Raw genomic sequence first — 15,557 nt, 5'->3', positions numbered from 1 at the left:
AAAAAAATATTTTTAAATGGCATTAATATTTTGCTTCTATTACACATACAAATTATCAGCTCAATTTAAAAAAAATTAAAAAGCCCCCCACCCGACAAGTGCCCCCTCCCTCCCCGAAGCACGCCGCCCATCGATGCCCACCACCGCCACATCAAAATTATGGCAGTTAATTGTAATAAAGAGAGATAATGGTTACTGCAGATGGGTAGACTAGATGGGCCATTTGACTTTAACTGCCTTCATGTTTCTGTGTTTCTAAAGACATTTTTACGTTCCTTCTTCTAATCTACGTTGAACGAAGGCACACAAACAATCTCTACATTCATCTCTCAACCGGTGAATGATCGCGGGTGCTGAACCCACCATCACCACCTTCCTAACACCTGCGTTCTCAAGCTGCTCGAGCTGGTTATTTGAAGCTCCAGGATAGCACGCACACATTGGTGCTGAGAGCAAAGAATATAGATGCTACCAGACCAGGCGAGACGATCTATGGCAGGTCGGCGGAGGAGCCGGTCCCATTTCTTGCGCACACCCTCCTCCTTCGACCTATGGGAAAGCACGTTGTAGTAGCGGACTTTGTGAGGTCACAGAGGGGAGGGAATCCCTGAAAGAGCCACATTGTAACCAAAAGGAAGAAGAACTGAAAGAAAAGCCGGCGAGTGAGGGGCTCTTGAATTGAAAGTAAAGAATTTCTCTGCTCATTTTGCACTTTATCCGGGCCGATCTTTTTTTTTTTTTTAATTGTATCTTTCTGTGCTTTTCGTGCTTCTTATTAATTGACAAGAAAATCATGATAGCGTCTCATCTTCTCGCGTACTTTTTCACAGAGCTCAACCAAGACCAAGTGCAGAAGGTAAGAAACCTGGGGGGGGGGGGGGGGGGGGCTTGAACGTCACATTTCGTTCCTAATAATCATTCTCCCTATTGTGTTTGCGAAAGGGGCATTTCTTCTCCCTAAGCTTCAGTTTGGGGAAGGGAGCAGGAATGAGTGACTGAGTGTTTTACTCTTTCGTTTTTACTTGAATTTTCGGTGTGTGTGTATGCCTTTTATTAACCTTAAATAAAACGGGAACTGGTTTAACAAGTGCGAAGTTGGCAGCTGTAGCCAGGATGGAGCTGGAGCACTTTATGTAGTTACCGCACCGCCAGAAACAGTACTTCAGTGTCTATTGACTGTAATGCACATTTTACACTTATTAAATATGTCTGTGCATCTAAGTTAATTGACCCGAGGGCATTACTATAGTTGTCGTTCGTTCATCTTTTCTTTATTGTACGGTAAAAAGAATTATCTATCTTGCCCGCTGACAAATATATTTTCTATGTAGGTAGACAATGCTCCTTCAATTTTAATTTTTACAAAGTAGCCGTACCACCAGGCTTTAATAAGTGGATCTTATGCGAATCCTTACGTATGTACAGTATTACGACTTCCTGTCGCGAGGATCTCATTGTTTTACTCTTGTGGGTTGTGACCATGGTGCCAATTACTGCGTCCAACTCTCTCATGTTGTAATTTCGGGTTTTACCTGTTGGGGAAAAAAAAGTCTGCATGGATTAGTTGGGTGTGTGAGAGATGTTGGCAGCTATAACTTCTGTAGGAAGAGCAGATGCTACCAACACCTACAGATTACAAGAAAGAATGAATTGTGCTAAAACAAATGCATTTAGGAATACATTTCACCCACGAGCTTTCTCTTCTTCTTTTATGATTTGGGGTTTCCAGCTCGTGAAGATACGTTATCCTTTAACACCTTTGGTAGAAAAAAAAAGAAACCGTTTTGGCTAAACTTTTTTTTTTTTTCTTATTAGTTTGGGCTTGCTGGGGTAAGAGGTGAGATGAGAAATGAGGGTTAAACCTAGACGGCCATAAAAATTCCAAGACTATGCAAACCACAAGGCCTGTACTTAAAGAGGGGTATACATATGCATTGCCGAAACTATAACTCCCCAGATCCAAGTTAAGAAGCGACAGCTTGTAGAGTCTTGCCATTTTCGCGGCTAATGTGCCACTGCATTTAGCTATTTCCTCGATGCTGACGATTGGGGAAGGAGGAGGTGTTAAATAGTGCTTCACGTACGTAACTTTGAGGAGGAGGCGAGGAATGATGCTTATTTGCATCAGATTTCGCAGCTCAGTGCGGAAGGCTAAAAGCAGAGAAAATCATTCGTGGTGCTTAGAAACTGGGTTGTGTGTGTATGTATTGTTGCAGGACTGAACAATTCAATTATATAAATTGTGTGGAAAGTAGTAGCTCCCACACAGTTTTTAATTGTTTGCCTAAAGTATATGTCAATTAATTATATGATAGTTCACTTAATTATGCCTCCACCCCACCTCCTTTGCAGTTACGGGAATATTGCATCATATCCTGGTGTGGTTACATAATCACTGCTGTTTCTTCCTTGAGTATGTGCTAAGGTTATGGTAGTCTTAATTTTAGAGTTGGCTTTAAACTTATATGATCTACAATAAATGTTATTTTCCCGGTTTTCTTCCAGTTGAGCCTGATGCAATCTGTGATGCGGAATACTGTACTGTCAAAGAGGAAAAAAAAGCAAAAGTTACTCCAAAAACTTGTACAAAGAGATTCTGGGTTCTTTCCTTAGGCATGTGTTTCCAATGCCAGCAGTCTGTGCCCTCCCTTCTCTTTAACATCTTCCCTCCTCCATTTACTGCTGTTTGCATGCTGTGGCTATACTCCCTGGGATTCCATTTCCCATCTTGCATGTTCACCTCTTACTATGTAACCCAGATGATGATTAAAACACAGACTCCCAATCCATTCTGCTCTCTCATCTATTTCCTTCTGTCCCTACTAAGCCAAAATATAAAAGTAGCAGCAGTGGCAACAGTCTGGCAGAACCATGCGTGTCAGTTTGTCCTCACAGACACAGTACTCTGCATGGATTTCCAGTTTAATATGTAGTCCAAACAGCAGGAGTGTGCAAGGTCTGTGACCTTCATTTGTCACAGGTTCTGTGCTGACTGCTAGAGGGAATGGAAGTAATCTTGTGTCTGTGACGTCATCTACCAGGGAAGCAACTCCTTTCAGTGAACAAAACCAGTGTTTTCCAAGTCAGACCTGGAATACCCCCTTCCACACAGCCATTCAGCCCCACTATGAGCCAATGAAACACGGATCACCTCTCTCTCTCACCACTCTATCCTCTGCCACTGATGCTACTTTCCTGACCTAGCAGGTGGCAATGGCAAACTAAAATATAGTGGCCACATGACCTTCTGTACATATTCAGGATCCTCCAGCCTGCCCTCTGCCATTGTTTCTTGTTTCAGGGCAGAGCTGGCAGCTGTGGGTATGTACAAGGAGATCCTGTGGCCATTGTATTTCAGTATGCTGCCACTGCTGCTGCTGCTGCTGGTTCAGAAAAGCAGCAGTGGGATAGCCAGGGGCAGATGCTGATAGAGAGAGAGGGGAGAGAGGGGGAGAAGACCCCAATGGACATGGGTTGGGGGAGAAGACACCAATGGACATGGGAAGGGAGAGAGATTACAGTTAGTGAAATACTGGGGTGGGGGGAAGTAAAAGGAAGTACAATGTAATTTGTTTGTTTTTCAATTTAATTTTGCACATCCCCAGTTTATATTGTGTTAATAAAAAAAAAACACAAAAAACCAGAAAATGGAAATAAGGTGTTATCTTTTATTGGACTAATTTTAATACTTTTTGACTAACTTTCAGAGACCAAAACCTCCTCCTTCAGGTTAGAACTGCAGTTTCTAGTGCAATAGATGTGTCTTTCTAGACAAGTGGGTAGTGAATCCAAACCTGCATGCTTTGCAGAAGGTATCGATCACAGTTTTCAACTCTTCCTCCTTCCTCAGTGGAGTGTGCTGCCCCCTCCAATTTTGACTTTTGCATACTTTGCAGTAAGGTGTGTGCCTGATCTGCTCTGTTTAAAACTTTATTTTCTGGGGGAGGGGGGGTCCCTTCAAATTTTGGAGGCTTTGTGGTAACAGCCTGGGAGAAGAAGCAGACTTGGGGCCAATCCCTCTATGATGCCTGTTAGCCAGCCTGCGTAATATTTTAGGAGCTCAGGAACTGTTCCCCTCAAAACTAGCTCAATCCCTGATTTTTTTCAGGAGTTTGAGCGCAGGCTGATTCAGCACCTGTAATGGTCCTTGTGGGAGACTTTCAGGGTGCTGGCTGCATGTTGCCTCCTCCCTTCATGTGCATAGTTTGGTGGATATAGAGGTTCAGCCTGGTCTCACTTCAGCTGGCACTCTGAAGATTTCAGTGTTTGGGAGCTGAACAGTATCCCCAAGGTCCAGCTAACACATGAGCTGAAGCAGGCTGAGTCACCTTTAAAGAACAGCAAGCACAGTGAGTAGAAACTGTTGCAGTCTATGGGAAAATGGGGAGGGGAGGGGGTCTGAAAACTTCTTTTTTGGAAGTTTCCAAGGTTGCCCAGAGGGCCCCTCTCCTCCAAAAACCTCTTTTTGCATTTTTGGAGTTTTAATTTGACTGTTTTCAGCCCTTTTTGGCACCAAAATGCTGCCATGTTGGCCATCTTGGATTTCCAGATTTTATTTTAAAGTCCTCCATCTGCTTCAAAACCCATCACTGGATCTTAAAATCAATAGTATTGGACTCTTCAGACCCTTTTATCCCCTATCATGCCAATTTTGCGCTGGATGGTCGGCTGAGGAGTGTTCATGCACCATGTGTCACGGAACATGTGAGGGGGGGCAGGAGTGTCGGGCTTAGCCCCCTCTGAGGTCTCTAGGACCGTGGAGCCACCAGGGGTTATAGCTGAGGGAAATAAATCCCTCTGAGAACCCCGGGACTGCGGCTTGGTGAAACGCAGGGGAGTAGATGGCACGGAGTCCAAATAGAGAAAGGTTGAATCCCCTAAGGGGGGTCTCGGGACTAACTCATCAGGGCTTCACTCCTGATTTTGTAAGTCTCATGTGGAAAGCTTATCTAAGCTGCCCAGATTCTTCTGCACTGCCTGGAGAATATCAAGAGGCCACACAAGGAGGTTTCCCCATGCTGAGCGCACCTCCCCCAGAACAGGGTATGTTTAAGATTCAGAGGACCAGTCTGAAAGAGACTAGGAAGATGAGGAATCTGGTTCTGTACTTTTCTGACATAATGATGCTTCACTCTTGGGAGACTTAGGGTCCTAGTCAGGAACTGGTAGTCAGGAGGTAGTGGTGGTTCTTGATCAGAGAAAGAACTAGTTTGTGTGCTGTCTGTTCCAAGTTCACAGATTTTCTGGAGATTACTACAGATTCCTTAAAGGAACTAAATCTAGAATTCCCATCTACCTCTACAGCACAGTCATGAATGGTGTGAGGTCTCAGCCTACAGCCTTTCACTGGCATCCTGATATTAATGGCCTACTCACAGAACATTGGGATAAGAACATAAGAATTGCTGCTGCTGGGTCAGATCAGTGGTCCATCGTGCCCAGCAGTCCACTTCCGCCGCGGCCCCCAGGTCAAAAAGCAGTGCCCTAACTGAGACCAGCCCTACCTGCGTACGTTCCGGTACAGCAGGAACTTGTCCAACTTTGTCTTGAATCCCTGGAGGGAGTTTTCCCCTATAACAGCCTCTGGAAGAGTGTTCCAGTTTTCCACCACTCTCTGGGTGAAGAAGAGCTTCCTTACACTTGTACAGAATCTATCCCCTTTTAACTTCAGAGAGTGCCCTCTCGTTCTCCCTACCTTGGAGAGGGTGAACAACTTGTCTTTATCTACTAAGTCTATTCCCTTCAGTATCTTGAATGTTTCGATCATGTCTCCTCTCAGTCTCCTCTTTTCAAGGGAAAAGAGGCCCAGTTTTTCTGATCTTTCACTGTACAGCAACTCCTCCATCCCCTTAACCATTTTAGTTGCTTTTCTCTGGACCCTTTCGAATAGTACCGTGTCCTTCATGTACAGTGACCAGTGCTGATCGCAGTATTCCAGGTGAGGGCGTACCATGGCCCAGTACAGCGGCATGATAACCTTCTCTGATCTGTTTGTGATCACCTTCTTAATCATTCCTAGCATCCTATTTGCCCTTTTTGCTGCTGCCGCACATTGCACGGATGGCTTCATCGACCTGTCAACCAGCACTCCCAAGTCTCTTTTCTTGGGGGTCTCTCCAAGTAACACCCCAGATATCCTGTATTCGTATATAAGATTTTTGTTACCGACATGCATCACCTTACACTTATCCACATTGAACCTCATTTGCTCTGTTGCGGCCCATTTCTTAAATGTGTTTATGTCACGTTGCAGATCTTCACAATCCTCCTGCGTCTTCACTACTCTGAATAACTTAGTATCCTGAAGGTCCCTTAAAGGTGGCTAAGACCATGTCCAGGTTATTTCCCATAGCTCAGGAATGTCAGCAGTTGTTTGCACAGCTCAAAGAGGATGCCCTGGTGGCCCTGTAAATGCATCTCCCTGCCGAGTTAGGGAGGCATGATTCTAAAGCAGTGATCTCAAGCTCGCTGCCTGGGGGGCCACTTGCGGCTCACCAGGTACTATTTTGAGGCCCTTGATATGTTTATCATAATCACAAAAATAAAATAAAACGGTTTCTTCATCATATGTCTCTTTAGTTATAAATTACAATATTATTATTAAGACTTAGCCAAAAGGAAAGATTTATAAACTATAAAGAGTTTTACCTCATGCAAAATTGTCATTTCTTTAATAAGACATTAACTATTTTTTCCTGAAGTCTTCCAAGTACCTACAAATCCAAAATGTGGCCCTGCAAAGGGTTTGAGTTTGAGACCACTGTTCTAAAGGATGCACAGGATTACAGAGGGGATGTGATTCTTAAGAATTGGTTCGAGGCCTTAACCTTGGGAATTAAAGCAGCAGCAATGGCCTTGTTTGTGGTGCATGCTTGCCATACCAATTTTTATCAGACTTCCGCAGGGGATGCCAACCCTTTCTCCTCTCTTATAGTAGCAGGGGTGGATTATATAGCTGATGCACTATATATCATATCATCAGACTTATGAGTAAAGTATCTGCTTATTCTATCTCAGCTCTGGATCAGGCAATGGGCAGGAGACTCAGCTTCTAAAGCTATGCTCAATAAACTCCCTTTCAAAGGGCAAATATTACATTACATTACATTACATTACTGGCTTATATTCCGCCTGTACCTTTCAGTTCTAAGCGGATTACATCAGAACGATAACTGGACATTTCCAGGAAGAGAAATACAAATTACAATTAAGGCGTAAGGTCTAAAGCAATTTTGATGAGTAGATTCTAAGAGGGGGAGAGAGGGGAAAAGGAAGGGATTAGGACGTTTGGGTGAATTTCTTGAATAGTAGGGTCTTGATTTCTTTGTGGAAAGCCTTGAGGTCAGTTGATGCTGTCAGTAGGTTGGTGATGGAGGGGTCTAATTTAGCTGCATGAGTTGCAAGTAAGTTGTCATACATCTTTTTGCATTTAGTTCCTTTAAAAGGGGGGAAGGAGAAAGGGGATTGGGTTCTCCTCTGTCTGGTTGAGAGGTTCCTGTTTAGACGGTTGTTTAGGTGGGTGGGTGCCGTTCCGTTTAAGGTTTTGAATAACATACAGTATAGTTTGAATTGGATGCGGGCTTGTATTGGAAGCCAGTGTGAGTCTAGGAAGGCGTTGGTGATGTGGTCAAATTTTCCAAGGGAATAGATCATTCTGAGGGCAGTGTTCTGCACGGTCTGTAGTTGTTTTATTAGGTTTTATTGTTTGGAAAAGGGCTGGACAACCTTATAGCTAGTATGGCAGGCCATTGCTCAAGATCTTTTCCAGAAAGTAACCATGGCCCCCTAGAGGGACTGGATGATCTAATTTTTGTGGCTCACAATATTTTTGGCTGGAGAAATCTTGATCCAGAGACCCTATCGAAGATTCTGACAGAGATTCACAGGAGCCAGGAGACTTCAGTTCTCGCCCAGCCACAATTACTAAAAAGGCACAATGTTGCCAGAGCCGCAGGACTGCGAGAACTTGCAGCAACCAATCAGCTAGCAGCTCTGTATGGGCAGGAGCGAAGGAAGGTCGCTTCTGTCACAGTTCACCGCTGGACCACTATGGGTTTGAAAGGTACTCAGAGGAGAGGGAGAGAAAACTTCTTGGAATTGGCCAGGACAGGAGGCAGGAGGGATCCCTCCTGTCCTGGTCCACCGCTGGACCACCAAGTCTTACAGCAAGCCCAGCAGAGGCCTGCAACAGGTGGGGGGGGGGGGGGGGGGGAAATCAGTGCTGACCTGAATATAAACCGAGACCCCCATTTTTAGGCCATTTTTTTGGCCCAGAAATCTTGGTTTATATTTGAGTATTTATGGGTACATAACAAATTAACCTTTTTCAAATAAGTGGAGGCTCCAGAACTAGAGGATATGAAATGAAGCTATAAGAAGGTAAAATCAGAACAAGCGTCAGGAAAAATTTTATAGAAAGAGCAGTGGATGCCTGGTATGCCCTCCTGTAACCATGTCCATAACTTCATTCATATGATGAACTGGACTCGGATCCTTGACAGACCAATTTATTGAGACATGAGCTTTCTATAGGTACCACCTGCCTCTGTCACTTGTTACACCCAGTCTTAACACAGCTTCACCTTTTTAAAGTTTTTCTCCTGAAGGAGGAGGTAGAGGCAAAAACAGTAGGATAAATTCAGTGGATCTCTAAAGGGCAAGAGGATAGAAACCAAGAATGGAGTTCAAAATAGCTGAGAAACCAGTAATTTGTACTGCCCTGGCAATCCTGCTAGGTAGAATGGATGGACTATACTGTATTGTTCTTTATCTGCCATCAACCTCTAAGTTTGGAAAGACATGGATTACAGTAAATGTGAAACTGTTACTTCTAAACTAGAGAATGATATGGGGACAAATTTTTCCCCATCCCCCACTGGAACTAATTTTCCTGTCCCTGCGAGTTCTTTTTCTGTCCCTGCCCAATTCCTGTAAGCTCTGATTTAACTGCACAAGACTCAAACACTTATGCTTTTAAAGTGTTTGAGGCTTGTGCAGATGAGGACAGAGCTTGAAGGAACAGAAAAATAACTCTCTTAGCATTGTAGATACTTCTCTTTAAGTTCTGTGATAGAAACTGTCTCCAAATGAGTTAGTTTTATGCATCAGCAAATTGAGTGGAAACTAATCAGAAATACAAATATGTGCTGTTTACTATTTATCATATTATAAAGGGGGCATCGGTGATTGATAAAGAAAGGTCAAAAGACTCTACTCAGGGGCAAGCCCTTAATTGAACATTTAGCTATAATTTACTCACAAATCATTAAATGCTTCCAAAATGTGTGTAAACATAACATGATGTGACCTTTTTTTATTTTTTAACTTTTGAAAATCCCAAATTTTTATATAAAAAGTTCATATGTTAAGCAATATACCCCCTCTTTTACGAATGCATAGCGTGGGCTTTAACGTTGGCAGCAGCAGTAACTGCTCTGACGCTCATAGGAATTCTGAGTGTCGGGGCAGTTACTGCTGCTACCGGCGCTTAAACCCGCGCTATGCGTTTGTAAAAGAGGGGGATAGTTTTCGAATAGTGTCACTGTAGTTGAAAGAATGAAATAATACTTATCTGAAGCAGTTTTACAAACAGATGTGTTCAATAGCGCTACTAAAGTATGTGTATATTACATAACTTTCAGGCTTATGTTTGCAGAAGTACAGTATTTTGAAAGTTTCACAGGGCAAAGCAGCACACTGAGCCAGAAGAATGTAGGTTCGGTTGAGTAACACTAGGCATTTCTTAATCTAAAAGGAAAAAACCAAGTATTCACTTTGTAGAGTATTTTGCAATAAGATGTGTCTAGTTTTTGTGTTTTTTTTAAATTAGAATCAAAATCACATCTGAAGTCTGAACTATGAATTCAGAACAGTCCCATCTCAGCCTTTGGCTGATGTTGGCAAGTTGTATGATACAGGGAAAGTTACATTACAGGAAGCAGGAAGTTGCATGACTCAGTTTTACTGCAATGTGATACCAAGGGGGGTGGGGCTGCTGATTTAAAGATATTAGTAATAAACCACCTGAATACAGTCCTGGAATAGCACATGATCTAAAAATGAAAGGCACAAGACAGAATTTATTTATTAGGTAAATAATTTATAAGGGTTTGTTCTACAGACAAAGAATAGGAAAAATCTTTTTTAAGTGCTGTCCAAAATATGTTTAATAAAATGGAGGCTTGTGTCTTATCTCAAAAACAGAGGAGGCAGATACTTATAGATTTTATGTTTGAGTAAATTTCTCAGTGAAATTTGGGCCAGTGAGTTTTACTCATGATTGAGTGCTAGTTCATGTGTTGTAAACAGAAAATAGTGCTTGAAGTACCTCTGAAAGGTCACTTGGACACACAAAGTCAGAGGCGTGAAGAAAGTACAAGTTTTATTCACAGCATGCATGCTGGACCCCTGAGCTCCAAGCTGGCTCAGAAGTGCCGAAACCAGGAAGTTACAGAGATATTTATTCATTTTTCTGGCTATACAACTGAATTCTAGAAAAAGCTTTTCACGTGTTACTTTTCTTAACACTCATTGGTTCTAAGCTCACACTAGCAGGTCACTAGCAGGACACTTATCTAACTCTTACAGTTAAATGTACAGAAGGGCAGGGTACATCATGGCTCAAACTCTTATCTATTCAGCTTACAATGTGGTAAGGTAGGGACATACATTTTAGGCAGATGAAGTCAATAGATTGTACACTTTCTTCAGCTATGTAGACCAGAGCAATATTTTAAACAACAGTTAACCATTTCATGACCCTACATTCCCCCCTTTCAGGCTGGCGTACCTAAGGAGCCAAGCCTGACAAAATAAAGTTAGGGGTCAGGAAAGTCGGGGTTCCCAGTGGGTAAGGAACGATACTGGGAGAGGGCCAATGCAGCAGTGGAATGTTTGACAACAGAGTCCATAGTTCAGTGGAGCAGCTTTATGGCTATGGGGACCATACAGGGCAGGCAGCAAAGGAGCAGAGAAGACAGGGCGGCAACCAGCAAGATGATCTTCAGTACTGAACCAGAGGGCAACCAGGAGCTGAAGGTACCAGAGATCCAGTCTGCAGTAAGGTCACGCCAGGTCTGGTCAGGAACATGAGCCAGTTTGGTGATACGATCCACATCGTCCGCAATCATTTTACTCAAGTTCAAGGTAGCAGTTCAAGAGGTTGAATTTACCACAGACACCACCTTCTGTCTAGAGCTAGGCAGTTCTGAGAAATAGCAGTGCATTTTAGCATTCGCTCTGACAATGATACTCAGAGCTCAGGTGGTCTCATTAGTTATCAGTTTGAATACAGCTTGTAGACGAATAATGCAGTTCAGCATATAGATTGGGGTCCGATAGCCCCAGATGTCATCCTCGGTCCATGTGGCAGGTCCATAAGCAGCAATGATCTATTCTGCAGGACAGTCATCACCCCATTCACCTATTTTAAGGGAATAGGTGGAAGTAGACCGCTTTTGGCGACCCCTGGTGTTGAATACAGGGGCTCCCAGGTGTGCACCATCGGCTAGCGGTAACAGGAAGAAGCTGGGATGGATCATGCAAAGCACACATGTACCAGTCCATTAAGCAGGCAACCAAGAGTAGGCAAACAGATCACAGAGCCAGTATCAACTATCAGGAGCTGACCATTATTCATAGGAAGTTCCATTAAGCAGTGTCTGAAGGGTGCTGAAGACAGTGGGAAGCAACAATGGAGGTTTTGCAAGGCCCATTGTGAAAGTTGTGGACCTGACGTAAAAGTGAGGGTCTGTGAAGTCAGGTTTAACATGTCCAGCTGCATTGCCTCCCATAGCCACTGTTCTCCCATACCAGTCCCTCCTCATACAAAATAATTGCTAACATTAAGAGTCTGACCTATAGTTTCAGCAAACTGTATAAACAGATTTCTAGTGATTACAGGATCTACTTTCATAATTTCATAAAACTGGGGAAACACCACAGAGTGATAGACAGGAGCACATGAGTGGGATACAATTTGGACATATACATCAGTACCTGGGTCTCACCTTTTACCATCAATATACAATGCCATGCAGTCTCTGGCCTTCTGGACTTGGACATTGGCATTCCAGTTATATGGGTCAGTGATAGTGAAAACCATGGGATTACAGTAGCCTGTAGTACACAAGGGGCCGGAGCTAGGACCTAAAGTAAGGGAGGCAGACGGGGTATTAGGGGGATATTTGTGTGGGTTATTTTAGGTAGCCCACAAGACACTTTCTCATAAAGGACAGGCTCCACCATTAGTGAAGGTTTCCTCATAGGGGCAGTTCTTAAAGGCATCAGGTTATAATAACACAGTTAATCTAGAGAGCCACACAAAACTGTATTAGGGGTAGTACCATGACCTTGAGAAACATCAAATAGCACACATGTATCACAATACAAAGACACCAGGCGAGTGGGGTCTACAATAAGAGTCTAGTTGATAAGTGGACCCTCAACATTATAAATGCAGATTTCCGTCCACTTTTAAACTTCATCACCAGTAGGTTGGAAACAGAAAATACCCTCAAATGTTTGACACTTTCTGTACTTAACTCCTTCATGCAAACAAACATCAGGCAAAAGGGGCTGCACTTGTTAAGTACAATAGGAAAGAAATACAGAAGAAAGAAGCATAAGTAAGGGCAACACAAATATCAGATATATATATACTAACATAGGAAGCTCATTTTTCTTTCAGGCACAACTTAGAAAACTTCAAACAGTTATACTCAAGACACTTGCTAAAGGCAGTGGTGAACCACAGGCAGTCAATTAAACTCAAACACTTATAAAGAATTATATTCAGAACACCTGCTAAGTACAATGGTAAATATTCAGAACTTTTGGAGGTCTTAGAAAGCTTAAGCTGAAGATCCGTATTGTAGTGGAACCAAGTTTCATGTCCGGACACCTTGACAACTGTAAGAGAAGAAATTAGGACAGTAAAAGTACCTATCCACCTAGGTTTCAGGGGGTCTGACTTCCAAGTTTTAGCCATACTGTATTTCCAGGGACATACCCATGGACTTGTGTAGCTATCGGTAATGGAGCCCTTTCCAGGACCCATTTATGGAGCTCTTGAAGGGCTTTAGCTAAAGATTGGACCTGACTCTGGAGGATATCTGATCCCAGAGTAGCAAAGGAACCAGGGTCTGGATTCATAATGGGTGGTGGCCAAATATGAGCTGAAACGGGGACAGTCCAGACAAGGTACACCTGATCTGAAAAGAACAGAAGGCAACAGGACAGGCCAGGGCAGATTAGTTTCTTCAATTCGTTTCATGAGAAGGGTCTTAAGAGTTCTGTTTATTCTTTCGACCTGACCAGAGCTCTCAGGATGGTAAGCAGCATATAATTTCTATTCAATTTGGAGGGCCTGAGCAATTTGTTGGGCAACATCGGCAATGAAAGCAGGGCCGTTGTAACTGCCTATAGAAACAGGGAGATCAAAGCACGGAATTATTCAGGAGGTGTTTGGTTACGTCTCTGGCGCGTTCAGTGCAAGTAAGGAAGGCTTTGACCCATCTTGTCAGGGTGTCTGTGAAGACTAGGAAGTGACTGAGGGAACGGGAAATGGGCATGTGGGTAAAGTCTACAGACAGAACCTGCATCGGATATGTTCCAATAGGTTGGTATCCAAGAGGTGGCAGTCATCTGATTGGGAATTTTATTCTAGAACAGACAACACACTGTCGGACCGTATTCCAGACTAGCTGATCAAGGTGATTGATAAAGAAATGTCTCTTGAGAGTCAATTTTCATAGCGGGTTCTCCAGAGTGTGCCAGATCATGGCATCTTTTGACAATCGTGAGGGCCAGGTGTTGAGGAATAACTATGAGGGTGTTGTGCTTGTGTTTGAAGTATCAGTGTGTGGGTCTGGATTGGCACTTGAATTGACGCATTTTGTATCCACCCCCCTTTCAGGACAGACTGTCCCAAAATAGTGCATGCCCAAGTCTGTTCCTGAGAAGTGTACTGGGGTGTAAGGGAATCTAGAAAAAGAATGATGGTGTACAGAGGAGCCGAAAGAGGGGGCAGAGACTGGCAGCTCGGACTGTGTGGTCGGCAAGGGCATTGCCACGAGAGACAAGGTCCGTCACGCGTCTGTAATCATGGCAGTGCATAACAGAAACACGTGAAGGTAGTTGTACGGCCTCAAGAAGGTCAAGAATGAGGGGAGCATGATGGATCAGGCGGCCAGAGGCTGTAATGAAACCTCGATATTTCCAGATGACCCTATGGGAATGCAAGGTAAAGAAAGCATATTTGGAGACAGTATATATATTGCAAGACTGAGAGGCAGAGTGGCGCAGGGCAGAAGTGAGGGCATACAGCTCAGCTTCTTGGGCAGAAGGGCCAGAAGGCAGGGGCCTGAGTCAGAAGTTTTGGAGGCATCATACAGAGGGTGGGCAATAGGAGAGAAATCAGGGATCCAGATGGGACAGTATCCTGCAATACTGAGAAAGGTGCTCAGAGCCTTGCAGTTATCAGGGACAGGGAGACTACAGACAGCCTGGACACGGGTGTAGGAAGGGACCTGGTACCCTGGGAGATTTGAAAGCCAAGGTAGGTGACACAAGGAAGGCATACTTGAAATCAATGTAAATATGGCCACAGGAAAATTTAAAAGGCAGACCCACTATCTGAAAGACTAAGATAAATAATAACAATAACAGTTTATATACCGCATTACCGTGAAGTGCTATGTGGTTTACAAAAGATTAGAGAAGGTACAAAATAATTGAACTTAAGATGTCTACTAACACATAAGAATTGTTCTCAATCCCTATTCTATATCAGGTTCCTACCCCAAAGAGCTGACTTATAAAATTAAGCTAAATGCAGTTCTGGATCCACCCACTAAGCAGGGTAGTCTGACACAAGCGCTCTCTAAAGCAGCAGTCCCTTCACTATCAGCTGACTGGCAAAAATATTTATTTCAATACAAAAGCATTCCTAAAAATTACATTGTTATACCTAAACTTACATTTTTATAAACAGAAATACAAAATAAAGATTGGAATATACAGTAAAACTTTGGATTGCAAATAACTTGGTTTGCAAGTGTTCTATAAGACAAGCAATGATTAAATTTTAACTTGCTATACCAGCAACGTCTTGCAGTACACATACATACAGTATAGAAGCATCACATTTTCACAACTGAGCCAATGGTTCCTCTCTATATGACGCTGCAGAAATGCAGTGACTTTTCCAAACGAGCAAGGGCTTGCAATACAAGTATGTATATGTTTGTACACAAGTGCCCTGGACTACAAGCATGCTTCTAGAACAAATTATGCTCCCAAACCAAAGTTTTACTGTACTCACAAGTTTAAACATTGTTCATTTTTTTTTTTTACAATCAACATGGGTCTCAGTAGAGACTTACTCCCCCTTCCTACAGAATTTCACAAAGGAGAGAGAGTTGCTTAAAGATCAAAGAGATCAAATTACAGATGTAGTCCTTTTCAGAATTTTTTAATTTAGACAAATAACTTCTAAATTTAGACAAAGAACTTCTTTTTAGCATGGAATATAAGTTCCAGAAATCATATTTTTCGTT

General features: G+C 43.0%; 1 protein-coding gene across 2 annotated transcripts in view; it reads left to right on the top strand.

Moving 5' to 3' along the window:
- The first annotated feature begins 466 nt into the window (after positions 1 to 466).
- HK2 (hexokinase 2) overlaps positions 467 to 15,557 on the top strand; it is a 119,273-nt gene continuing 104,182 nt past the window's right edge. The window contains exon 1 of one of the 2 annotated variants that reach the window (XM_033948003.1): positions 467 to 856. In XM_033948003.1, the coding sequence (XP_033803894.1) occupies positions 794 to 856 (63 nt within the window). In that variant the 5' untranslated portion in view covers positions 467 to 793. Of the gene's footprint in view, positions 857 to 2,063; positions 2,081 to 15,557 lie in introns of those variants that run through there. The other variant, XM_033948004.1, reaches the window with a different exon arrangement.

The sequence above is a fragment of the Geotrypetes seraphini genome, chromosome 6 (assembly GCF_902459505.1).
Source record: "Geotrypetes seraphini chromosome 6, aGeoSer1.1, whole genome shotgun sequence".
NCBI lineage: Eukaryota > Metazoa > Chordata > Amphibia > Gymnophiona > Dermophiidae > Geotrypetes > Geotrypetes seraphini.
Note: the sequence above shows the minus strand (reverse complement) of the source record. Positions and strands in the feature narration are given on the sequence as shown.